The sequence below is a fragment of the Arachis hypogaea genome, chromosome 10, assembly GCF_003086295.3.
Source record: "Arachis hypogaea cultivar Tifrunner chromosome 10, arahy.Tifrunner.gnm2.J5K5, whole genome shotgun sequence".
Classification (NCBI taxonomy): domain Eukaryota; kingdom Viridiplantae; phylum Streptophyta; class Magnoliopsida; order Fabales; family Fabaceae; genus Arachis; species Arachis hypogaea.
The window spans coordinates 108,030,745-108,057,587 of NC_092045.1; the positions used below are offsets into that span (position 1 = coordinate 108,030,745).

General features: G+C 31.8%; 1 protein-coding gene across 6 annotated transcripts; it reads left to right on the plus strand.

Moving 5' to 3' along the window:
* The first annotated feature begins 10,973 nt into the window (after positions 1–10,973).
* LOC112716382 (uncharacterized) lies at positions 10,974–17,612 on the plus strand. 6 transcript variants are annotated; one of them, XR_011866903.1, is made up of 13 exons: positions 10,974–11,236; positions 11,945–12,089; positions 12,302–12,389; positions 12,639–12,932; positions 13,217–13,375; positions 13,707–13,847; positions 14,016–14,072; positions 14,452–14,590; positions 16,311–16,415; positions 16,533–16,729; positions 16,924–16,993; positions 17,071–17,188; positions 17,300–17,612. XR_011866903.1 is itself a non-coding variant. In XM_072205395.1 (13 exons), the coding sequence occupies exons 1-13, from the start codon at positions 11,101–11,103 to the stop codon at positions 17,320–17,322; spliced, it is 1,644 nt and encodes a 547-aa protein (XP_072061496.1). In that variant the 5' UTR covers positions 10,974–11,100; the 3' UTR covers positions 17,323–17,612. The 6 variants fall into 6 exon arrangements, 4 of the variants coding, with proteins under 4 accessions (XP_072061496.1, XP_025624077.1, XP_072061498.1 ...); XR_011866904.1 differs by having other exon boundaries at positions 16,550–16,729; positions 16,924–16,965; XM_072205395.1 differs by having other exon boundaries at positions 16,924–16,965.
* The last annotated feature ends 9,231 nt before the right edge of the window (positions 17,613–26,843 follow it).

The window sequence follows — 26,843 nt, forward strand, 5'->3', positions numbered from 1 at the left end:
GGGTTTGAAATCCAAATGAATTAGAAATAATTTGATTTTTAAATTAAATTTTATGTTTGGAATAGATAAAAATTAAAAATGGATTTGATTTCTAGATCCATAAAATTTATATTATAACTAATATCAAAATTCTTCGTTTGAAGATTTGATTACAATTAAAATAATTTAGTGTATTCAAAACACAAAAAATTATTTTTATTCTTTTTAATAAGTATTAATATAAAAAAAAGTTTAGACAAACAAAAAACTAACAATAATCCGACGGTGATCTATGTGACAGTCTAATAATAATTATTAGTTATGATCAAAAGTTATGTAATAGGTAAAATTTAAAAATATAAAATCAAATCATTATATTAATTTTTAAATTAAATTATTCTTATTTTATATTATTAATTCAATTATTTTTTTGTTTAATTTTAAAAATATTTGTTCCAAACACACTCTTAAAAGTTAAAACAATTAAAAAAATTATAAGTGTACTAAAAATACCCATATTCTAATTATTTTAATCGTAGATTTTAATTAATATATATTATGTATATTTTTTATAATTCAAATTAACGATTAAAATATCTAGAACACTAATATTTTCAATACACTTAAAACTCTACCAAAACAACTACCCTTCTAAAAGGGACACTTATAAAGTGAGAAAGAATATTATAGAATAGTAGAATACTACTTGGTAGTGATCATTACTACAAGGCGGTGCCGCACTTGAAGTACCTAATTATATTATATATGTTTTCAATTCAAGGAATTCTTCCATGTGCTTCCATTTTTAACATTAAAGCTTGTACATTGGGACACACCTAAATGCAGTAATGCTACTAATGATTTGTGCCAAAGCAACGAACTTTCTTTTCTTTTTCTACTTCACCTACATATCCCCCTTTAATCACGTTTCATGTTTTTATCTTTTGGGAAAAAAAATAGTTAATTTTAATTTAACTTGCGAACTAAAATAAAATGAAATAAAATATTTATGAAAAAAAAAATTTAAATATAATAAAATGAAATCTTGTTATAAACACGTACATTTATGGTGAGAGACTCACTCATCATGCATACACTAACCGAGTGTCCTTTAATTTGTGACCAATCCTACATATATCATGATCCTTCTAAAGGGTTACATAGTAGATGACAATAATGATTGAATGGAATTGGCAGCTGTTTAATAATTCATTTTTCTAGAGTATAATATCTTCATTGATAAATGTATTGTAACATACATATCAATATATATCATTAATATCTAAATAGAAAATAGTAACGGTAAATGCAAACATGTTCTAAGTAAAATAGAAAGTGCTGCGCTCTTTTATAACATAATTTATAAATAGAGTTACTAATAAAGTAGTAGGCTATATATTTTATTTTTTTTTAAATATGTTTAACTCGTTTAATTTTTATTAAAAATATAGTAATTATGTTTTATTTTTATTTATCTTTCTTTTTAACAAATTTATAATTATGATTGATAAAATTATAATATGAAATTTTCTTTGATGAATAGTATAACTGAATAAAAAATGAAGATTTTTACTAAATTTTAAAAAAACATGGACATTACACGTGACAAATTTTTATAAGTTTTTTCTTTCCTAAAAAAAATAATCTTCATTCTTCTTCAATTTTTTACTGTTAACCACAGTATTACCTTTAAGAATTGATTTCATAATCTCATAGATCAAGATCAGGGTTATTTTTATTTATTTATTCATTTGATATGTATTAAGAGCCAAACAAGATCATCAGTAAAAGGGGCAAACTGAATGCATCAAAGTAATCGAGAAGTGACATGCATCCTATGGCCATGAATAAATAAATAAATAAATAAATAAATAAATAAATAAATAAAGAGCACTACTAGGCCGGCAGTGCAATGTAGTCGTTAGGCTGTAAAGATAAATAATAAATAGATCAGATTGCAATTTCTTTCCAACCCAAAAAGATATACTTTGTAATCAAATACTCTAAAGTATGGAAAATTATTAGCAATTGGCTGCTATAGTAGTATAACTTGCAGCATTAAGAAAAGATTTCACATTAACTAATCTGTTACTAATTCCTTTACTTAAGTGCGTGGTAGGGTTCAATCTCCCTCCCTCTCTTGTGCATGAAAAAGCATTTTATAGTCACCTTTGTAATTTTTAATTAGATTAGAGATTAAGATTATTAATCAATGCTATCAATAATGGTGAATGCTTAAGGAATAAAAAAAATTATTCACATTTACTCATTAGTACAACTACAATTGATTTACCAAGCAATTAAAATTTGTTTGATTATTTTACCTTTTTACTCCAAACTTTTTTCACAAAATTCTTAAAAATAAATAATATTTTTACGAATCGAATACTAAATTGTGCCATTTTTATGGATAATTTAGTATATAATTGAATTTTAGATTGCATATTTTAATTTTAATTAATTTACATTATTTATAAAATTTTAAGAATAACTTTTATCAAACATATTGGTCATTCTGTTGTTTTTAATAAAATTTTTAATATACATGTTAAAAAATAAATTTTTAATAAATTTATTATAAGACAATTAAATTTTAAAAATATTATTATAAGATAAATTAATTTTGCTTACCGATTGAATAATTTATCAAAAAACTACATTAATAAAAGTTTGTTAAAGACCTAACTACCAAAGTTCTTTGAGAATCAAGGGTGTTTTGTTAAAAAAATTATTTATTTATTTTTGTCGTAGATCTGAACTTTATTTAAAAATTTGTTATTGGTCAATAAATTATTGTATTCATAAGGTAGAATTTAAATTTTTAGCACTTATTTAAATAAATTAACGAGTTAATTATTAGACCAATTTAAATTAATTAAATTTTATTTATTTAATTTTTTGTCAAAGTTAAATTTATTTTTTTTGTTTATCCAAACAGTATCCTCTAACTCAATAGGTTAAAGACTAATCCATAGTGAACTAACTTAGATTGGTCAAGTGGTCAGCTCACTCGTCCGCTTAAGCAAGTATCGGGAGTTCGAACCTCGTCTTGTGCATGCAGCAATTCATTGGCCAACGGCAGACTCTTAAATGGAGCTCAGATCTGCGACGAATTAGTCCTTAACCTGTCAGGTTGAGGGATACCGTTTGGATAAATAAAAAAAAAAAGACTAAATCTGTTGGCCAATGAAGCATGCACAACCCAACCCAACCCAACCAAAAAGCAGCACGTAAGTTTCATCAAGGGAGTGAACAACTAATAACTCTACTCTTCACGTCCGAAAAAAGGAAAAATCTCTACTCTTCCATTTAAGACTCATCCAACAACAAAAAAGTAAGAGACTCGTCCAAACACAGTGTACTTCCCTAGGACTGGGCCAACAGGGTTTCTTTGGAATTGGGCGTTGCATTCTCATTGGTCAAGGCTTTATATTGGCTCAATAGGTTAAGAAGGAAACAACACTCCCTTTTGGTTTGAACTTTGAACAACACACCATTGCTACTCATCAATAATCTGCTCGTCTCTTTTAGAGTAAAATGAGAAATAAGTTCCTAAATATTTATATTTCGATTCGAATAGAATGATGTTTTATGGACAAGTTTTTTTAGAAATTAAGTTAGTTCATTAATAATAAAAGATATTTTCAAAATAATATGCATATACACGTGCTTTACTAGTGTATAATTAGAGTGTATGTTGTATTTTTTGCATTTTCTGCGACATATAAATTTTTATTAAAAATACCTAAATTTTGAAGCATAACACATAGATTTTCGAAGCATAACACACAAAATTTTACACATAACACAAACTTTTTGATATAACACATAAATTTTTGTATATAGTACATAAATTTTCGAAACATAGCATACAAATTTTCAAAGCATAATACACAGAAACGGATCTAAAAATAATATTATGGGAGACCAATAACATATATAATATTAAAATAAGATTTATGCAAATAAATTATATAATGTAAGATGCATTAAAAAATTATACTGAGAGAGAATATATTTTAAAATACAAAAATATGTGTGTACTTTTTACTAATGAAACGTTACATGTCAATTCTTCATATCATAAATTTATCGATAATAGAATTTGCGTAAAATCTTTTAACAATCTTCTTCTCGATGTAAATCAAAAGATAATTAACAAGAAATTCATCTTCCATTTTATTTTTAAGTCTATTATTCACAATATTCATAATTAAAAAATCTCTCAATTGTAGCACTTAAAATATAAAGAGTTAATACCAAGCGAATCAAACGATCAATCAAAAGATATGTTAAAGACTTTCCTGTTTTCGTTAACCCTTGACATAACTCAAAAATTGTGCACAAGTTACTTAATTCAACATGATTAAAAATATCATAACATAACTCAAAAATTGTGCACAAGTTACTTAATTCAACATGATTAGAAATATCAAGTTTATAATGTTGAGCTTATATTCTAATGTGAAATTTCTCTTGGACACTAAACTTATTTAGATAAAATCGTTCTACTAATTCACTTACTTTTTAAATATTAGAAATAGGGGTGTACACGGATCGGATCGGATCGGATATAGCCAAAAATTCAATCCGATCCGCACAATTTCTATCGGATCAGATCGGATATGATATCCGTGCTTTTTAGTGTCGGATCAGATCGGATATCGGATATACCCGCATAGTTGAGCATTCTCTTTTTAATCATATTTTTATGTAAAAAATTCAATAAAAATATTTCTTTCACACTTTTAAACCTATTTGTTCCTAAAATATTTTTAATCAAACTCTTTCTAAATAACAAAAATAAAATAATACAATATATGAATAATAATTACTAACTAAAACATACAAACAAGTAAATATAATACCAAACATATATATATTTATTTATTTTTTAATTATTATTGTGCAAATCTGCGGATGTAGAGCAGATATCCACGATCCAATTCGATCCGATCAATTTGCGGATCGGATTGTATCCGCAATTTTCGGATCAAATGCGGATATTTACCGCGGATCTGCGGATACGATCCGATCCATGAATACCCCTAATTAGAAATCATTAATATTTGGCTTGGGCTTTTATTTATACTATGGATCAAGATTTTTGTATTGTACACTAAAATTTACGTACTACGCGTATTTTACTGGTATAGTATACGAATTTTTGCATATAACACACAAATTTTTGAAGTACAGCACACAAACTTTTGCTGCACCAAAAATCAAAATTTATGTGCTTTAGTTTTCTGAATATTTATAGGAGAAGAAGATGAAGATGACGACAATTACGATAAAAATAAAAAAGGACGAGGAAGAAAAAAACGAAGAAAAAAATTACACAACAACATCAACAAAAATAACAAGAAAAAGAAGACAACGGTGATAGTAACGATAACGACGATGGCGATGGCAGTAGCGACGATGACGTTAAAGTAGAAAAAAGAAGAAGATGATGGTGGCGGCAGTGACGACAGCAACAATGACATTGAAAAAGGAAGAAGGAACATAGGAGGAGAAGGAAGAGAAGAAGAAGTAGGGAGGATTGTTAAAATAGAGAGAGAGAGAGGTGCGTGAGTGGTTTTTATTTTTAACAATTTGGTTAAACTTTATTACTTAAAAGATTTGGATACCTAATATTTCTGTTTTCAATATATTGGTTTTTGAAAAAAAACAATAAAACTTTTTTATGAAGTATTTGTTATGGTGCTAAAAAGTTATGACTAATTTTTTAGATATTGACTAAATTTTAGTGTAATATTTAATTATTAGATTTTATGGTGTTTTTTAAAATTTTGGAGCAGGACAATGCACCCTCTGTGTATTACAATTAGGAGTGGCAAGCGGAGAAGTCCGTCCCACCCCTCCCCCACCCCGTCTAGTGAGTCGATCCTAAAATCCCATCCCGCCTCACCTAACTGTGGACTGCCCACCAAATCTCTTTTTTTTTTGTTTTTTACTATTAACTATTAAATAATATATATAATTTTACAATAATTTTAATAAATTTATAATTTCTAAAAGTATAAAAAATTATAATTTTTATATTCACAAACATTAAAATCTTTGTAATTATAAATATCTAATAAATATAATTATAAACCAAGTTCTCATAAAAAAATAATTATAAATATTGTCTACAAAACAAAATAAACGTAATCCAAAACATAATTATAAATATTATCTCCAGAGCAAAATAAACATAATTCAAAAAATTCAATTTTTATCTTTATTTTCTTGTAAGTTGGGTTTTGGCAAAAAAATTACGAAAATACCCCGCAGGTTAAGTTAGGCGGACTTTTACTATTTGATGGTCCCAATTTTTTAGCCCTGCTTGCCTTTTTTAGTGGATTACACAGACCGGCCTAGCAGGTTTACGCCTATTTGCCATCCCTAATTACAACACATCTTCTGTGTATTGATAATACATTGCTTACAATTATTAATACAAACGAACAATTTTAGACAAGGTTCTGAAAATCGGTTCGAATTGGCCGGTCGAACCGTGAACCGATGAAGTTTTTGATTCAGACAGAAATCATAACCGTCCTTTTTGAAAACTGTTATTGAACCGCCAAACTGGATGGAACCGGTCAGTCAAACCGAATTGGAACCCGGCCGGTTTTCAGATTTTCCACCAAAACCTAATTGGCTAATCCTCTTCTCCCGTCCTTGAGCACTCACTCACTCACACTACCCGCAGCAACATCTGGCCTTCGAGCTCCTCCATGACTCTGTCACTTGCTCCGTCCAGCCACCACCGTGCCACCTCGTCGTCGCAACTGTCATCTCCAGCCACTCTCTCCTAAGCCATTCCCCCGATTATCAGTCGTTCCTCTCTCAACTCTCAACCCTAGGTTACAGTCTCCCCCGCCGCCGCAAGGCTTGACTCAACGTTAAACAATCGGTGCGTCCGCCTGTATGTTCTCCTGGTAGCCCGTCATCTGTCGCACGTCGTGGGTCATCGTGCTCATTGCCTAGTCGACCGTCGTCTCACCTTCTCATTACCAGCGTTCTTGCTCCTTCTCCCTCATACTCTGCTCATTGCTCACTTCTCAGAGTCTCATGCTGAAAGTAATGGTTATTTTCTTGCCTTGTTTTTGTTCATTTGTTGTTCAGATTTAGAGATGTCTCTTTCCTCTTTTGCTTGGTTAGATTAGTATGATTTAGTTTATTCATTCAAGATCTTGCTTAGTTTTTTTATGCTTAATCACTTAGAGTTATTTTTTATTGAATTTCTGGATTTGAATTTTGAATTCGTGCTTGATCTGCAATTTCTGTTTGATTCTTTTTACTGTTGTTGTGGTTGAAATTCAAAATTGAAATCTGATTCTTCTTCTTCGTCCATTTCATATTCTGGACTTGTTGATTTGTGAACTGATTTTGTGAAATTGAATTTGTGATCTATTGTTGGATTTGTTGCTAAATTGCTTGTTGAATCTGAATTTGCATCGATTTCGTCCTCTCTTTTTTCTTGAATTTCTGTTGATGCTACTGCGAGTCTTGTTCTGTTGATAGCTGAGATTTGGTTGCTTCTTGATCGATTTGTGGTGGTTGCTGTTGTTGTCTTAGTCCAGCTTTAATCTTTTCCCACTCAATTTTTTATTCTGCAACTTCATTCCAACAAATTTCTGGCAATCTTGGACGCATATCCGGTTGGTAGGGATGATAGAACGCAATTTCGAATGTTTTCAAATTGGCAAATGAATTGAGCGCCTTCCATAACTAAAACCATCTTAGAGCTTTCCCTTTCAAACCTCTTTCCACCTCTATGAATCTCTGCTCCTCAGGTGTCCATCCATAACCATATTTTTCATAGAATATTGAAAATGTATCTTCAGATTGTTGAGTTATTTATTTTTCCATGAAAAATAGAAGAAACCTCTAAAGGAGAGCACCAATGTTAGAGCTCCCTCTTTGAGTTAGGGAGAGAAACTCCAAATTGAACCAAGTTCAATATCAATTCATTAATTCCTTTCGTACATTGATAAAGGTCTCTCATCTATATTCTTAAAAAATTAAGTAATTCTAATGGGCATAACTAGTACCCTTCCTAATATTAAATCGTAGCATGTAGTGCCACTGTTTATGAATATCAGAAGTATGCAAAATCAACAGAGGATGCTGTTGCTAATGTTCTTAGAGCAGGTGTTTTATTTGCCATTTTCATTTTAAGTGGATAAATGGTTTCACTGAATTCAATTTTTGTGATAAAATTGTGAATATGAATAAATATGATTGATGACAAACTTGGATATTGATGTTTTATGTTTAGTTGGTTGTTTTTGTTATTTGACTTGAGTTTGTATTTGAATGAGATCATAATATTCTGGTTTATATAATACTTTTAATTTGGATGATATTTTAAAGTTTATATTAAAGTATAATTATGTTTTAATGTGTTTATTTATATTTTATTTATTATTTTATTTTAAAACGGTTTTTTCGAAATGGTTGAACCTATAAACCATTAAATCAGTAACTAGAGCGGTTCGATGACCGGTTCAGTTTTCAGAACCTTGATTTTAAATGAATACACGAGATTTTGAAAAACACCATGGGTGTGTTTGGCAACTACGTTGGAGAGGATAGAAGTGCGTTTAAGTTCATTGAACGCTGTTATTTGATGTTTGGCAACTTTTATTCTCTGAAAGCAGAAGTGATTTTGTATCTCAAAAATCCATTCACTCGAAGCAAAAAAATTATAGTTTTTGCGTTCACTCAACGTACGTTAAGGTTTGTTGCTGGTCATTGTTGATTTTTTCCATAATTTTTTTATCACTTTTAATATTTTTTTCATATTTTAATTTTTTTATTAAATTTTTATTGTAATTTTATTATAATATGAATTATTAATTTTATTAAAAAAACAAAATAAATAAAAGATTGATCATATCTAACAATAGAGTCATAAGTAATAAAATGTTATCATCCAAAATAATACTAAATAAAAGAATACTAAGAGTATTAAAATAATTATTCTAAATTACGTGTATTGTTTATTATTCTAATTTTTTATAATATGTATTATTGTTCCTATTAAAAATGATAAATTATATAAAAAATTAATAATAAATAATAATAAAACTATAACTAATAAAAAGTTAGAATCTAAAATAATAATAAAAATAAAATTGTTAAAAGTACTTAAAAAAATACTAAAATATATTATTTTATATATTATTTTTAATTTAATAAATAAATATTAATTTTTATTATTAAAAAATACTTAAAAAATTGTCAATTTTTATATGTTATTTTTAATTTTGTAAATAAATATTAATTTTATTATAATAGTAAAAAATTATAATATACTAAAATAGAGTACTATAAAGAATATTATATAAAAAATATTAAAAATAGTATAAAAAAATTAAATATACTTAAAAAAAATAATATTATAATTTAATATTATATTTTTTTAGTAATTAATTAATTATTTATCTAGAAGTGATTTTAACTAATATTATCCAAACATAAATCATGTTGGCGTAAACTCACTTCTATCCAAAATCAATTCTACAGACTCACTTTCATTCAAACTCTAGTTTCACTAACGTAAATCCAAACACACACTATAAAATTGAAAAACTAAATATTATACCAAAGTTTAGTCAATATTTAAAAAAATATATGAAAAATTATTATTTAATTTATAAAAAATTTAAATAATTTATTTTAAATTTAGAAGTATAAAAATTAAAAAATCTTAAATATTTAAAATTTATTAGGAAAAATAGACAAAAGTACACCCGGATTTTCATATGGTAGACAGATGTACTCCTGAATTTTTTAATGAGTCACTTGTACACATGAATATAAAACTCCATTGTCAATTCTACCCTTCCGTGGCCTGAGTAAATTTTCCGGCGGTGGTAGAGACCAGGTGGCACGGTATTGTATGATGTGGCCAATTTGAGGTGACACTGTAGAAAATAGAAATATTCATTATGAAATTTGTTGAAATAAATACAAGAAAATGGTGTAGACCTTTTATTGGCCTTGATGGCACATTCTTAAAGGACTTTTATGGAGGACTTCTACTCACTGCAATAGGTCAAGATGCCAACAATTAGATTTTCCCAATTGCTTATGACGTGGTGGATTCAGAAACTAGAGATAACTCTTGGAGCATTTACACAATGACTTGGACAACTACAAGGTTCATGGTTGAAACTTTATTAGTGACCAACAAAAGGTATGTATTTACACATATTAATTGAACAGGGTCTAATTCCAGCTATGCAACATGGAGTTCATCATCGCTTCTGTGATATGCATATTTGGAATAATTTTACAAAGAGATGAAAGGACAAACAACTCAAAGGACAGTGTGGGAGTGACCACAACTCAAGAATTTGATGCTGCACTGTTGAGACTGCAACGGATTAATACTGGAGCATATGGGAGTATCTGAACAAGCTTGATCGAAAGCAGTGGAAGAAAATCAGCAAGTAAAACTAGAACAATGGCTGCAACTCAAAATTAGTTGCTTTGGACAAAGGGGTTTTTTGATTTTGGTGTTCTCATTTGGACTTGCAGATTTCTGATTGGAGTTTAAAAAATTGTTATTATCATTTCCTGTGTTAGGGTTCATATGGTTCGAAGAGATTAGAGAAAGAAGAGGAGTTATTTCATTGTTCCTTTTTCTTATATTTATTTCAACAAATTTCATAATGAATATTTCTATTTTCTATAGTGTCACCTCAAATTGGCCATATCATACAATACCGTGTCACCTGGACTCCACCACTGCCGAAAAATTTACTCAGGTTACGAAAGGGTAGAATTGACAACGAAGTTTTATATTTATGTGTGCAAATAACTTATTAAAAAATTCATGAGTACATCTGTCCACCGTGTGAAAATTCGGGTGTACTTTTGTCTATTTTTCCAATTTATTATAAAAGGCATTAAGGCCGTGTTCTAAAAATAGAGCCGGTTTGATCGGCCGGTTTTTTTAGCGATTTTCAGAGTTTAATTAAAAAAAAACCCTCAGAATACCTACCCCTCTCTCTCACACAACCCTGAATAGTGAATACCCCTCTCTCTCACTCCAGCCCCACCAGCGATCCCTCTGCTCGGAGCTGCTGTTGCGTCGCCGTCGTCAAGCCCGCTTCTATGCTCGATCCTCTTCAAGCGCGTCCTCTCTCCGTGAATCTCTGCCCGAAGCCTCGCCGTCGCGAACTGATCCTCTTCCAAGCTCACTCTCTGTCCAAGCTCACTCTGTCACAGCCGTTCCTCCCTCGTGTCTCCAGTAAGCCACTGCTTCTTCAGTTTCAATTTCTAAGATTCTGAGTTGAGTTTGTGTACTAGAGTCTGAGTTGAGATTGTGTTCTGAGTTGGAGTTGTTGATGTGATTCTGAATTCAGTTTCGATTCTGAGTTTGGATTCTTTGCTTAGTTTTTCTGTTCTTAAGATTTTCTGGGTTTAGATGGTGAGTTTTTTGTTTTTGTATTTTGAGTTTTTGTTGTTGAATACTTGATTAGCAGAAGCCTGTGTTGAAATTTGTTGTGATTCTGACTTCGTTGCTGATGGATTGAACTTTTGTGTATGTTTTGTTTTAGTGTGTATTGATTTTCAATAATTCTGTTCTCAATTCTAAGTCTTTGAATTCATTTCTTTGTTTCTTATATTACAAGAATTCCTCTCTTCTTTCTTCTGCTCATCACCATTCTGTTCTGATTCTCTTGGGTTGAACTTTTTTCGTTCTTCTGCTTCTTCTGCCTGTGTTTATTTTCAAATCCTTTTTCTACTTGTGTTGGGAATTTGTCAATTTGGGATCATCCGGTCTACTGGTTTAACCGGTTCTGAACCATTATAAACCGGCTTAAAATGATTTGACTTTGGAGTTTGGAATACACAAGAAAGGTTTGGTTTGGTTCAAAACTTGAATGATAACAGGTCCGGTTCGTTCCATTTTTTTTTTCACGTTGCAAGAAAAGGTGGTTTGTTTATTATTCAGTGGATGGTGGGTTCTGCAGAGTGCAATCAAAGAGAATGAAGAAGCCTATCGTAGCTTTGTTAATGGTAATATTCTTTTCTGCGTTCAACTGCTTCAACGCCGAAGAAGCGTTCGATGTTCGCAAGCATCTCTCCACTGTTTCCAGGTCTCTCTCTCAATTCCCAATCATAATTTCAAATCGCTCTTTTATGTGTTGATATTTGAAAATGAAACATATTAGGGTATCTATTTTTGTTTGATTTTGATCAGCGTTTTGTATTTCCAGGCAATTCGCTTTACCAATTCGTTTTTGTTGCATATGTGTTGATCTTATCAAATGAGATTGATTAAATTTTCTTGCTGAATTTTGTTTCCCAGGTATGGTGCTGTGAAAGAAATTGCAAACGGTAATTTTATACCTTCTAAAGTTCCTGAAGGATGTGTTCCAACTCACTTAAATCTCGTGGTAATTTTCTCAGCAATGCGAGGATAATGGTTTCATTTATCAATTATGATGAAGGATGTTGCATCTCAATATTGGTTTTTATAATAGTAGTTCTTACATTTGTGTTCTTAGCTTTTTATGTTGTTTGCTTTAAAATCGTTCAACATTGGCGAGTAAAGGGTTAATCTTTATATGGAATGTCCAGCTTGTTGTGATTGAGGGTATTGAGCTAATGTACAGATGGATTAAAATGCTACTTTATGTACCCAGGCAAGGCATGGAACTCGTTCTCCTACAAAGAAAAGGATAAGAGAGTTAGATAATTTGTCATTACGTTTGGAAGATCTTATAAAGGATGCCAGAAGGCGAAATTTGCATTTGGAAAGAGTTCCTTCCTGGCTAGATGGATGGAAATCTCCTTGGCAAGGAAGGCTCAAGGGTGGTGAGTTGATTAGCAAAGGAGAGGAAGAATTATATGATCTTGGACTCAAAATTAGAGAAAAGTTTCCAAGTTTGTTTGATGAAGAGTACCATCCAAACATATATACAATAAGGGCAACTCAGGTGAGTTTATCTTAACATTTTTGTCTGGGTAGAACTTGTCATTTTAAAAGTCTTGTTCATTCTATTAGTCTATGTACACCAGGAGTAGTTTTGGGGCTTTTTAAGAAATGTGGGATCCCATGCTCAAAAGAAGAGAGGGGGGGGGGGGGGGAGGGGAGTCCTATTCATGTTGTTTTGACTATTAGTTGTAGTAACACTGCAAGATGAACTAGATTATAAGAAATAGAGATGTTTCTTTTTTTTATTATAAAATATGCTTATGCATATTATTCTCTGCATCATAGGTTCCTCGAGCCTCGGCCAGTGCGGTAGCATTTGGGATGGGGCTTTTTAGTGGAAATGGTAGCCTTGGACCTGGGAAACATCGAGCATTTTCTGTTATAAGTGAAAGCCGTGCTAGCGACATCATGTTGAGATTTCATGACTGTTGTCATAACTACAAGGTATGATGCAGCCTTCAATTTTGATTGATTTTTCATAAGTACTTCTATTGCAAATTCCTTACATGTTTATTAAACTTATGAAATCATAGGCTCATAGCCAATATGATACATTTTACTTTTGCCACATGGAATGGCTATTAAATTGAACATGAAAGTTTTGTATTTTGAAGGCCACCTGAGGTAAACAATTGGCAGCATACTTCATATTTTTAAATGTTCAAGCAAGTTGGACAATAAATTTCGAAATAGATGTCTGATGGTATCTATTGTGCTTTGTTATCCTTTTTGCCCAATAATATGTTTGTATAACTTTTTTGAATTATGGGGCCAGCATTTCAGGGAGAAGCAGGAACCCGCTGTTAATAAACTTAAAGAACCTGTATTGAATGAAATCACATCTGCATTAATTGGGCGCTATGGACTGAATTTTACGAGGCAGGATATATCATCTCTTTGGTTTTTGTGTAAACAGGTAACATTTTTTCATTCTCTTCTGCTGTTGGTTTTCACCATGTTTTTCTTTCTGAGTTTATATATAATCTTTGATGTTTTTATCAGAAGAAAAGGAAAATCTTAGTGATGCTATAGAGTTTGATTCCCTTATTACTGTTCTATTACCTAATTTGTGTTTATCTGACAGGAAGCATCCTTATTAGACATTACCAATCAAGCATGTAGTCTTTTTGGTCCTTCTGAGGTACGTTTGTCGTGATGCTGTGAGTCTATTTTGTGACCTAATGATCTACTTTTTCTTTATTTGTATGTAAATTAGGATAGATTAGAACTAACGAACAAAAATGACACAAACAACAATGGCCAAAAGAGAAATCAAACTGAAGATAATAAAATGAAACTTTGATATCTTGATATGGTTTTTCTGCTTTTTATTGATCTCGAAATGAAACTGCAGTTAAACTGAAGTTTGAATGTCCAGAAAGTTGCTATTGTTGAATGGGCATGAAAAAATTAGCTTATTTTTCCTATTTCTACAACAACCATGTTAACATGTCGCTGCACCTTTTTCCTTGCTGTTTGGATGCCATGAATTCTTAAAATGCTCATTCTTGTGTAAATAGATTATGTTGCTGGAGTGGACAGATGACTTGGAGGCTTATATTCTTAAGGGTTATGGTAACTCGCTCAACTATAGAATGGGATTGCCATTACTTGAAGATGTTGTGCAGTCTATGGAACAAGCTATTCAAGCTGAAGAAGGTACTTCAGATACTGTAATGTTAAGTGTGTATTATATCTTCTTGTGCATGGCTTATTCATTAAATGAAACTTTTGAGGCTATGAGATTTATGTATGGATTAGTCTCTTTAGGTAATCATATTTCATATATTAAAGATTTTTCAAAAATAACTTTTGATGGTACCAGGGAATTTGAGAAAGGTTAATCAAGTCCTAAGAAATTTAAAAACTTTCCGTGCACTAAAAATTCTGCTAGAGTAGCTCAGCAGAATTCAGAACAATTCTCCTAAATTTTGTACTCAAAATACAAGAATGTGAAAAATTGAAAAGCATTTGATTATTAGAGTAAACAGGAAGCTTTTATTGGGGTTAATTGGGGTTAATATATAAAAAAGTAAGTATAATGCACACATAGGATAGAGTGATGGAAGAGAGAAGCTTGCATGTGATGTGTATCCTGCTTCAGCCACCGGGGTAGAGCTTACAACTAGTCTCCACCGCCTTTGGGATGATGTGTTACAAAAGGTATACCACCTTACAATAGATGCCTCCGTTCATCACTAAGTTTTACTCACTTTTGGTTACCTATGAGCATTCTTGGTCTTTGCTTCACCACTAGGTTTCACTCACCTTTGGCTCTACCTTTGGGCAATTTTACACAACTTGAGGACACTATTGTCTTCACCAAGCAACTCACTCAAGTCTTAATGCTACGACACTATTGAAGTTACAGTGAAAATAAGAATAATGATATAAGAAATGACGTTCTTTGCACAGTTCTTAGCATATTGACATAATTTCTTGGTGGCTTCACTTGTATGTGCATTGTGTTTCATTGGTAGATTGCAATGGTGGCTCAGATTTCTCTCTCGTGCATGTGTCTTGGCTTTACATAAATCGCCTTCAAATGTGGTCAGGGAGTGTTCAATTTTTGCACCCCTGGCTAGCTATGGCCTTGATTTGGTTTCTCCTTTTGCTCAAAATAAGTCCTCTTACGCATTCCACTGTAATTGTTCTTGATCATGCATTGTTTCCATATATATACCTTCTCTAGCTGTTATCCCCTTCTTCAATATGGACAACTAATGTTTCTTTGTAATTAATATAGTATGAAGAAATTACCTTCCTCTTCGTTACAGTTTGGTCACCATAATGACAGTGATTCCTTCCATTTCATTTATACCTTTGGGTACTCTTTTATCTTGATGTATATGTTGGTGCTTTTTGTTTAATATGAGATTATTCTGGTTCCTCATTAACACAAATTTTGGCCACTGAATGCCACATCTTCAATGAATAGATTATTTCTTTCTTGCTTCTTTGGTTACTTTAATTGCTCCAATTAATCCTTTAGTGGTTTGACCATTGGACCTCAATATCTTCCATTTGCTTGCCTTTTGTTGATCACATATGTCTTCTCTTTAAGAATTTATTTATCCTTAAAAAGATTTAATATTTGCTTCCAATAAATCTTTAACTGTTGGTCTTTCGTTTAAATCTTCAGCTTCTTGCTCATAACCACATAAAGCATGTACCCAATACTGTTGTATTTGGCATACTCTTCTAGCATGTGGTCTTCTTAAATCTATTTCTCATCCCTTTGGTTGGAATTAGTTAATGGCAAATTATTATTTCTTTATAAATGCAATGGTGGCTTCTTTTGAAGATTGTTTGCTGAATATGTGAACTTGGAAGCATTTGTTTTCTGCACTCATTTACACTTAACTGATTACTTCTGTAGAAAGACGCCCTCCCGGAAGCTTTGAAAAGGCAAGACTTCGGTTTGCACATGCGGAAACTATAATTCCATTTTCGTGTCTGCTTGGTTTATTTCTTGATGGATCCGGTGAGGCTTTAACATCCATTACAATTTGACATAAATAAATATGACTGAATTACTATGTATATTTTTTAAGTGTGTTTTGGTGCTACTACTATTGTCTAATAGCTGTTGACAATGTAGAGTTTAAAAAAATTCAGAAGGAGCAACCTTTGCAGCTCCCTCCAAAGCCTCCACAGAAAAGAACCTGGAGGGGTAGCACTCTAGCCCCATTTGCAGGCAATAACATGCTGATATTGTATAGTTGTCCGGCTCAAGACAAATCTAAAAGCAAGCACTTTGTGCAAGTGCTGCACAATGAACACCCCATTCCAATGCCTGTAAGTTTATTCCGTTCATGTGAAGATTATGTAAATTAAAATGCTAGTCTTGATTTTTTCTAGCTGTTCTTATTTGAATAGCTGACTGTGGTTCAGAAGTTCAAGTATTTTACTTTTGATAGCTTAAAATCCTATTATACTGTTATCCATCAGTAATGTGTTCTGTTTCTTCTTTCTAATGCTATTGTATACAGGGTTGTGATGGTTCTGATTTCTGTTCATTTGAGGTCTTCAAGGTATTAGCACAATCCCACTGTCCAATGTGTAAGAAGTTTGATATGCAATATTAGTTCGGAATAGTCACTCTATGGATCTGATTTTCATGATCTCTCTGTTCGCAGGAAAAAATAGTTGCACCTCATCAGAAGCATGACTATGATACAGTCTGTAATCCGAAGCAGGAGCCGTCCTCTGGCAGTATGTATCAAATGTTTCAGTGGCTTTTCTCGCTCAGCAAAGGTGATAAACAGCCCAGAGATGAATTTTAGTTTGTTTGCTAGGTAAGAAGCCTCAATTCTTAACATTTTTTTCTTTTTCTTCGTTGGCGATACCACTTCAACATATTTTCAGACTTGAGCATCGATCCGGTCTAAGCAAGAACCAATTTAGATAGATTTTGCTGCCACTGTGGGATTTGCCTTGCTATCTTAGGCTTGCTGCCTTATGCCAAGAATTGGAGTTGGATAGAACTTGAGTTTAAAATGTCAGTTTTCCCTTTTCTCCCAGTAGCAATGCTTCTATAGTTATCAGACGTAGAATTGATGTGTCATTTCATGACTCTTGAACTCTAGTTTTGTTCTTATGGAATAGTAGACACTAGACACTATGGTCTGCATTTTGGTTTTTTTATTATTATTATTTATTTATTTTTAATTATAGCTAACCATAGGATAATCCCATACCCCTACTTTTATTCTTCTTTCTTGGTCGTGGTCTCATGGACAATCCTACTCTTTAAAGGAGCTAAAATTGGAAGTTTTGTATGGAAAATAAGAATTTTAAGTTTCCAATGCGTTAGTAATTTTATTTTATCTTATTTTTTTGAAAGTCATGAGAAGGGAAGCTTTGGAATAATAGTCGAGTTTGTTTTCATGTAACTTCAAGGTCACGGGCTTTTTCATGTAAAATCAGTCACTAGTGTAATTATTAAATTAAGCTGGTTACATTATACCCCTTAGGTATGACTGTTCTTTGGAATCTGCATTAATGTTTGCATACTAGGTTGTCCCTTTTTTTTTGAAATTTATAAAAAGAGTTGTATAACTCTTAAATTACATTGTTATCAAAATTGGAATGGACTGACCGGTTCGTCCGAGAAAACCATTGATAGGTTTGGATTATCCATTAGGCCAGATATGTAATTGACCCGTTCAACTTGGTCAAAATCAAGTAAAAATTGGTCGTTTTGCATTGAAGCGACTGTGAATTGGACAACGAAATCGGTCATTGACCCGCTAGTTTACAGGTGCACTAGAGGATGCCTTGGTGGGAAATTTTTTTTTTTTTTTTGGTCGGTGGTGGGAAATTTTGAAATAACTCCAAAATTTCAATGGGTGGAATTTTTTTTTTTTTTGGGACATACACATTCACACACACATCTCCACACCCACACATACTAAATCCAGCTATTGCTGGGAGTGGGAATCGATCCTGGGTGTGGCTTAATATGAGGCAAACTGATTTGTCACTCACTGGGACTGCCTCAGCCAATAATGGGTGGAGTTTGAACCAGGCCCTTGAGGCCTTGGTGTCTTATTTATTACTCACCACCTTGCCAAGCTAGTAAATTCCACTAAAATGGGCTTTGCAAGGTGAATTAAACGGATATAGGCCAATCTTTCAGCAGTTTGCGAAAAGTAACCTTACTTGATATGAGAGACATTTCTCAAGTTGTGAGAAGTAACTCGTTACATGTGTAGTTTCCCTGAGGTTTTGGTAGGTTGCGAAAAGCAATCTTTATTTCTTGTCTTTTTCTGTATTTCGGAGGTTTCGGAAAGTGGTATGCGTTTTTGTCTACGACATGTGGCTGCTTTCTGGCTCTTCGCAAGGTGCATAAAGCAGACCAGTACATATCTTTACACATTACTCCACTCACCTATTTTGGTGAATTACACCAATTAAAAAACCATTTAAAAAACAATTTCTAGTAAAATTATAGTTGTGATGTATTCTAGTTAAATTTTAAAGTAAATTATGGTTGTTGAGGTGTGACATGTGAGAGCATCTAAGAAGCACGGACACACCAAATTACTGCCGTGTCCACGTGTCGGACACGCGGTGGACACGGACACGCGGTGGACACGCGGTGGACACGTGTCTGACACACCTGAGCACGTGTCGCAAAAAAAAATTTTTTTTTTTACTCGGACACGCCATGACACGGCACTGGACACACGAGGACACGGCACTGGACACACGAGGACCCGACACTGGACACGCCAGGACACGATTGGCATGTAAAAATTGCAGAAATTTTTTAAAAAAAAATTACCTTTAACCCAAAAAAATCTTGGACCCCATAAGTACAAGGAGTCTCTCACACATTTTAAATAACTCATAAAAAAACAACCCTCATTTTTTACACGACCCTTCACCTTCAGAGCATAGCAAAAGTCACCCTCCTCCACGCACCGTCCTCTGCACGCAAGTCCTCTGCGCGCCGGTCCTCTGAGCATAGCTTTTTTTGGATATATCATTAGAATTGATGCCCCATATTTTTTTGGAAAGGATATGGAAATAGGAAGTAGTGAAGTTCAAAAGATAGTTAAAGAATACTCCATGTGTTTTTTTTTTTTTTGAGGGGTTAGGAAGTGATTATAAGTTCAATTGTAAATTTTGACTTCATATTATATATATGATATATATTATGACTTTTGATTTTTTTTCTTAAAATTTAATATATATATGCCGTGTCCGTGTCCGGTAAAATTTTAATTTTGGTGTGTCTCCGTGTCCGTGTCCGTGTCGTGTCCCGTGTCCGTGTCCGTGTCTGTGCTTCTTAGGAGAGCATGCAGTTGATTACGTTGATACGTGGTAGTCTCACTCGGTTGGTTCAATTTTTGGTGCTGTCCAAGTGACACCAATCTGGTGAGGTGCTGAACGAATACTAAAAGCGGAGAGAAGATAGAGCACCTTTCCCCAAGTAACTAATGTAGCTGAGTTTAACCAAAACCACTCTCCTTTGTACCTCCTATGATCTTAACTGTAGCATACAACATATAGTTCTGTATTATTCATTGGTGTCAGTCAAAGCAATTTTATTGCAATCTGCAACTTCAGCAGTCTAGGTTTAGATGATGACATTATATAAGGTGTTCCTGTGAATGTGGATCTTTGATGTTGACCAAGTTTCCAGTTGCACATTTGTTCTTTATTGAGCTTGTGTATTATCAAATTAACCTCTCAAATAGTATTCAAAGGACACAATTGAACAGCTCAGGGACCTTCACACTCCATGGTGTGTGACTTAAAAAGTGGGCTGGCTATTGGGCCTCTAACTTGTAATGTCTTCCCAATTTGAAGGTGGGAAGATGTGTCGAGGATTTGCTCCGTGGGACTGCATTCACCAAACACTTTCGACGACACTTTCGATGTTGTAACTTAGGCTGCATTACAAACGCGAGACATGAGATAGGGACATAGACATAAAATCGTGTTTGACAGATGAGATATGGATAAATATTATATTCAGAGACACTAAATTAGTGTATTTTGTGTTCATCTTGATAGGAAGGATACTCTAATAAGAGATATAATTTATTTTTTATTTTTTCTTTCATTATTTTTATTAATTTTTTATAATTATAATTTTTATTATTATATTTTTTTTTCAAATTTTTGAATGAAAAAAAAATAAGAATAAATTAAACTTTCATAATTTATTTTAGTTTATCATCAAACAAAATACAAGAATAGTAATTTTTGTTGTCTTTGTTTTTTGTATTTTATTTTCAGTATTTTGTCTTGTTTTATTCTCAAAACCAAACAGAGTCTTAGAGTCGTGCTTTCCCCAAATTGATTTACTTCGAAGACTATCAGATACCTCCACAAATCCTTCAATAATAGTCATTCAATAAAAGTATCAACTTTTTTCTTTTAATGGATGAATCCTTTGTGTTATCTTTTTACATTAAAAACCCATTCAAGAGGGATTATTGGTCAAGAGCCTAGTAGAACAATGACATGTTTTTTTGCCTTTCTACATTAAAAAACCTTCCAAAAGAAAGGTTTTGCAACTACAGCATAGGTTGGCGAAGGGAAAAAAAATAGGAGCCATATATGTTGAATATATACTAATATTGGAATATGAGCTGCACAAATGAAGAGTGTTAGGGCCAGCAAGTTTTAATGGTGTGAGATTTCATTTAAAGATGTGTGATTACTCATTTTGTTTTTGCTGGTTAAGTGCTAATCAGATTTTAATAAAACTGCTGATTCCTAGACTTCCAAAGCTTAATTGTATGCAATGTATACCTAGATAGTAGATAATACGGAACAAGGTTACGTTACCCATATATGTTGAATATATACTATTGTTCCTTTCCGCGCAAAAGAAAACAATGTTAACTTAGTACACAGTGTATTTTGTAACTTTATCGAGAAAGAACTGAGTTGAGTTTTGATGGAATTGAGTTACAATTCAATTCTGATAGAAATTTGAAAGTTTGGAAACAAAAAAGTGGAATGAAATTGGAATCTAATATTTGTTAAAATATGTTTGAAATAATTATTGTGCAGTGTATGTTTGCATGAATTTATAAAAAAAAAGTGATATAAAAATAAGTGATAATATACATTTTTTTATATCAATAGTATTTAAATTTGAACCTAGCTAATTCAGTTTCTGTCAATTTTTACGAACGAAGTAATTTCTGTAAAAAAAAAGGACATTTCGACCCTCAACTTTTTTATTTTAGAATAATATTGATTTTTTTGTTAAAAAAATTCGTTAAGCAATAATGGCAATTACTTTTGTGGGGGTTTATTTAAATTGGGAAGGGGATGGGGGGGGGGTTTAAAAACCTCCAACAAAATTATTTCAATAATAAGAACAGATCAATTATCACTACTATTATTTATTATTTTTATTGTGTAACCATACTTTATCATTATTGTTATCTTCTCTCCATTATCATCATCAATACCATCAATATTAACGTTCTTTTTTTTATTTCTTGTTCAATGCTATTTTTCTTCTTTAAAAAGTCCTTGTACTGCGATTTTTTTATTTTTGCAACATCATTTTCAATTATGATTTTTCTTCCCTTAACTGTGGTTGAAAGAATCTTTTAAAAATAAACTTATTAATAATTTTTTTTTTGGGTTTCAAACCCCCTAAAATATAAATAAAATCCCACAAAACTAATTTCTGTTACTAACACGTATTGTTCGAAAATAAAAAGTTGAGAGTATGTTTTTTAGACAAAAATCGTCTTATCCTTAGTGAAAATAAAGAAGGGTAAGATTTGGTGTTTACTTTAACTGGAATCTTACTGTAGTCTCATCATATAAACTGTTCAAACTATTCCTTACTGTCACGCTCTTAATTACTTAATTTTAGCCCAGAAAAACATAAACCGTGCATTTCTCCAGATTGAAAGATAACATCTGATTTCTTCATATAACAGATTGAATAATGTCATGTGTAGCTCAGACTCAGAGAACCAAAAGGGACATGTCACAATGTCACATTATTAAATCTTAACAAAAATTTTCAATTTCTATCTGACAGGATAAGATAGTACTACATAGCTAAAAAGGACAACAAAGATTCTGAACTATTTTCGAACATGTTATGTTTGTTGTATTTGTGTGAGAGGTCCATGTCAAATTAAAGTAGCAGAGAAAAAAACTACGGCAAATTAAATACACTGGTCCAACACTGTACTACTCCAATTTCTGATGATGAATGATCAATCTTGTGACGATGATGAAGAAGAAGATAGATATACATATGAAGATGGCGTAACATAAATCAATATCATAAGCAATGGTTTGAAACAACTATATTGAACTTGGTGGTGGCGGCATTGTGTGTCACTTTCATTAAGCCAATACTATTATTATTATTTGGTCGAATACTAAGATGACTAATTGATTTCCGACATTAATCCTAATAGAATCAAGAATCGTTAATCAAGAGTCGTATACGTTCATTGCAATGTAAACTAATTTAATTTGTTGCTATTGCGATTGCTTGTATTTACATTATTGTGGTCACGTTACCTAAACAGAAATTAATTAAATACACTACATGCATTTTTGTAAATTGTAATATAATTACAATGCGATGCAATGTAAGCAACTGCAATATTATGGCTACATCACTGTCAAAAAATGTGGTTGTAATTGGAAACATTAATTAAAAACAAATAGAGATTACCTGTGTAGTCAAAGTGATTGTTAGTGAATCTTATCAAAGAGGTCCACTATTGCATATTTTCTAGTACAAAAATGTTCTATTCACGTTAAAATTCAACTACTAAACTTGCTATTATATATTTTTTATGGGAGTAAAGCACATAATTTTTTATTACAAGAATTAAAAAGAGCAGCAATATTTACTCACAAATAAATAATAGTATAGCAAATTAACACACCAATGCAGCGGAAATAACACAGAAAAAACATAAATATAGATAAAAATACACTATTTTTAATGTGAAAAATTTCCTTAACCTGAGAAATAAGAAGTATAAGTTATCAATACTAGAAAAATAGCTTCATTATGATCAAAATAAGTATAAGAAAATCACAAATATTGTATAAAATGTGCATATAACAAGTCAAAAACTCAAATATCAAAACTTATAAAACAAGAACCAAAAAGATGAAAATATCATAAAACAGAGCTACTGCGTAGCTAATATTTTCAACTTCGTATCTTGTATTGAAGAACTGAATAATAAAAGTAAAGAACCATGTGTCTAGAACACATTATCCAAATTTGAGCTTGATATAACAGTTAACAAATCTACAATGACTAATTTACAAAGACTTTATATATATGCAAAAATAACTTTCTCTCTTCTCTTTTCTCTAGATATGAGACATTTCTCTTACGACCCTAACTTAACCTCAGCAGCTTAACTCCCAACTAAGAAAAACTATAGATTTAAACACTAATATTTAGAATTTTTCTCCACATAGAAATGAGTTCAAAATTCAATAATTTTTATATATTTATTTATATTGATTCACATATTTTTAATTAAATATATAATCAATCACAAAAAATAAAGATGACCAACAATAGTATATTTTTTCTCAATGGTCACAATTATCAATAGGTCTTAATAATTTATTGTTAACAAATATTTCTTAAAAAAAATTAATTAAAATTTTTTAAAATAATAATTTGTTTATATATGTACTGTTTATATCTGAGTGGGGTTAAAGAAACTGAAGGAGGCGAGTTCTTCGCATGTCTAAGTATAGTAATTTTTGAAATACGTTTTTAATAGAATAGTGGGATGATACCTACAAAAATATTGAAAAATCTGAAAAGTATTAGATTTAAGATTATTATTTTATATTTGGAGTAGTCTCGAACTTTCTATTATATAGTACGAGCAACGAAATATAAAAAAAAAAAGAATATTACCATTTGTAGTGATTGGATCTTTCTGTATTTAGAGAGATCCTTACTCGTAGTGGACTTGACCCCCTTTTTGAGCCTCAACTTATATGTCCAGAAATCGTTGTCTGAGGCTGGAAGCCACTCCATATGTGTATTATTATATCGAAATATATTATATATATATATATATATATATATATATATATATATATATATATATATAATTTTTAATATTATTTTTGTAACAAAAGTCCTTAGGTTACTTTTTAGTTGATCTATTATTAATTTTTCAGAATGCAAAAACAAGAGAAAAGTGCATGCACATGCACCACTAGAAATTGGAAAGAAAGAAACTTGCAAGCCAATGCATCGTAAGTCAAAATTGGCCAACTAATTTAGATAGAGACAGTGACAATAATATAAGGATAATTTCAATACTCCATATGATTATAAGGCTTAGAGCAAAAGATGAAGAAAACATTATTAATGACATTTATGGCTTGCACTTTCATCTACATATATGCGGAATTTCAATCATCTTATGGTCCCAACACACAGCCTAGTATGGTTTTGATGGCTCATATCTTGCAATAATACAAATGCAACTGTGTCGTCAAAGTCAACTTTCTTGTTGATTATTATGCTTAAGCCTTTACTTTGGTTTTTAGCCATGCTTCCTGCTTAATCAAGGGTTGAAACAAACAATGCAAAAAATCTGATTGATTGATATGAAAAGAGTAACAAATTAAAGATACTTTAACTAAAGTTTAAATTATAGTTAAGTGGACCTTATTTTATAAAACGTTCAATAAAGATTAAGAAAAGAATCATATCTCCCTCCTGGTTAAATAGGACTGTCTTCGGTTAAGAGGATACTTATGATTTCATCTAAAGAAAAAAAGTTGCATGTAACTAATGGATTCTATGATAGTAACTGTGAGGATTTTATTTAAAAGTAGAAAAATCAATAATTAATATATTAATTTTGATGTTATGATAGTGTAAAGAGTTTTATAGACTCACATCTATCGCGAGCTAATGTTTCACCACCACTTCAAGAGTTTTAATAAATTTGATATATATTATTTGGTTCCATAATTATTTAAATATTTCATTTGATAATTTTTGAATACTGTAAACAGTGAGAGAGTGAACTTGGTTGTTATTGATTGTAAGAGAATCCAAATTGAATTGACTCATTCAATTATATATATATATATATATATATATATATATATATATATATATATATATATAAAAGGTGATGATCTAACTAATTCTGCATCTAATCTAACTAATTAATATAACTAATTCAGATACTAATTATGTTAAGTTATAATAGACTATACAAATATATGCTATGGCTAATATCTCTCCTAAAATTGGAGCATACATGTTGTATGTTCCGAACTTGGCCTTAAAAAATTTGAACTGAGGCGTTGGGAGAGCCTTGGTGAGTAAATCCAAGAGTTGATGCTTGCTCGGTACATGAATGAATTTGACAATTTCTGCTGCCACTTTTTCTCTAATGAAGTGGCAATCGATTTTAATGTGTTTGGACCATTCATGTAGAGTCGGATTGGTGGCCATTTGAATGGCAGAGACGTTGTAACAAAAAATCATTGCTGAATTCACCTTGACATGCATGAACTTAAGAAGGGCAATAATGGACAGAACTTCATAGGCAGCGTTGGCTAGAGCTCTGTACTCTGCCTCCATTGAGCTCCTCGGAACTACATCTTGTTTCTTGCTCTTTCATGACACTAATGAATCTCCCAAGAACGTGCAATAGCCAGTTGTGGACCTCCGTGTGTCGAGGTACCTGTCCTAGCTAGTCAGCGTCAATGTACATGGAGAGGTGAAATTTAGATTTTGATGAGAAGAGTAATCCCTGACCAGGTGCTGCCTTCAAATACCTGAGGACATGGTGCACAGTTTCGAGATAAGGAATTCGAGGATTTGTCATGTATTGAGCCAGTTTTACCACAGCAAAAGTGATGTCTGGCCGAGATATAGTGAGATACATGAGGCAGCCAATTAATCTGCCATAGCTCAAAGCATCAGGGATAAGATCACCTTTGTCAGCCCTAAGTTTCAGATCAGCATCCATGGGTGTATTGGTAGGTTTGCACCCTAAGAAACCAGTCTCCTCCAGCAATGAGAGTATATATTTTCGCTGACTCAGAGTAATCCCATCTTTTGATCTGACAAGCTCAAGATCAAGGAAGAACTTACGGTCACCCAAGATTTTAAGCTTGAAGATGGATTGAAGCTTGTGTTTAACACTGTCCACCATTTCTTGTTTGGGAGCAGCAATGATGATGTCTTCTACGTACACAATGAGATAGGTAGTTGTCTCACCCTCTTCTAGAGCGAAAAGAGAGTAATTCTGTCTGCATTGTGTAAAATTATGGGTGGTCAGTGTGTTGCAAAACTTAGTGAACCACTACCTTGATGCTTGTCCCAACCCATATAAGGACTGTGTGAGTTTACAAATTAACCCTTGTTTTCACTGAGGATGACCCAAAGGCAATT

Excerpts from the sequence above, each read along its gene's own strand:
- LOC112716382 (XM_025768292.3), top strand. The coding sequence starts at position 11,101 with ATGCTCGATCCTCTTCAAGCGCGTCCTCTCTCCGTGAATCTCTGCCCG. Across the intron at positions 13,376-13,706 it reads ACTGTTGTCATAACTACAAG|CATTTCAGGGAGAAGCAGGA; the intron begins GTATGATGCAGC and ends TTATGGGGCCAG. Across the intron at positions 13,848-14,015 it reads TTTGGTTTTTGTGTAAACAG|GAAGCATCCTTATTAGACAT; the intron begins GTAACATTTTTT and ends TTTATCTGACAG.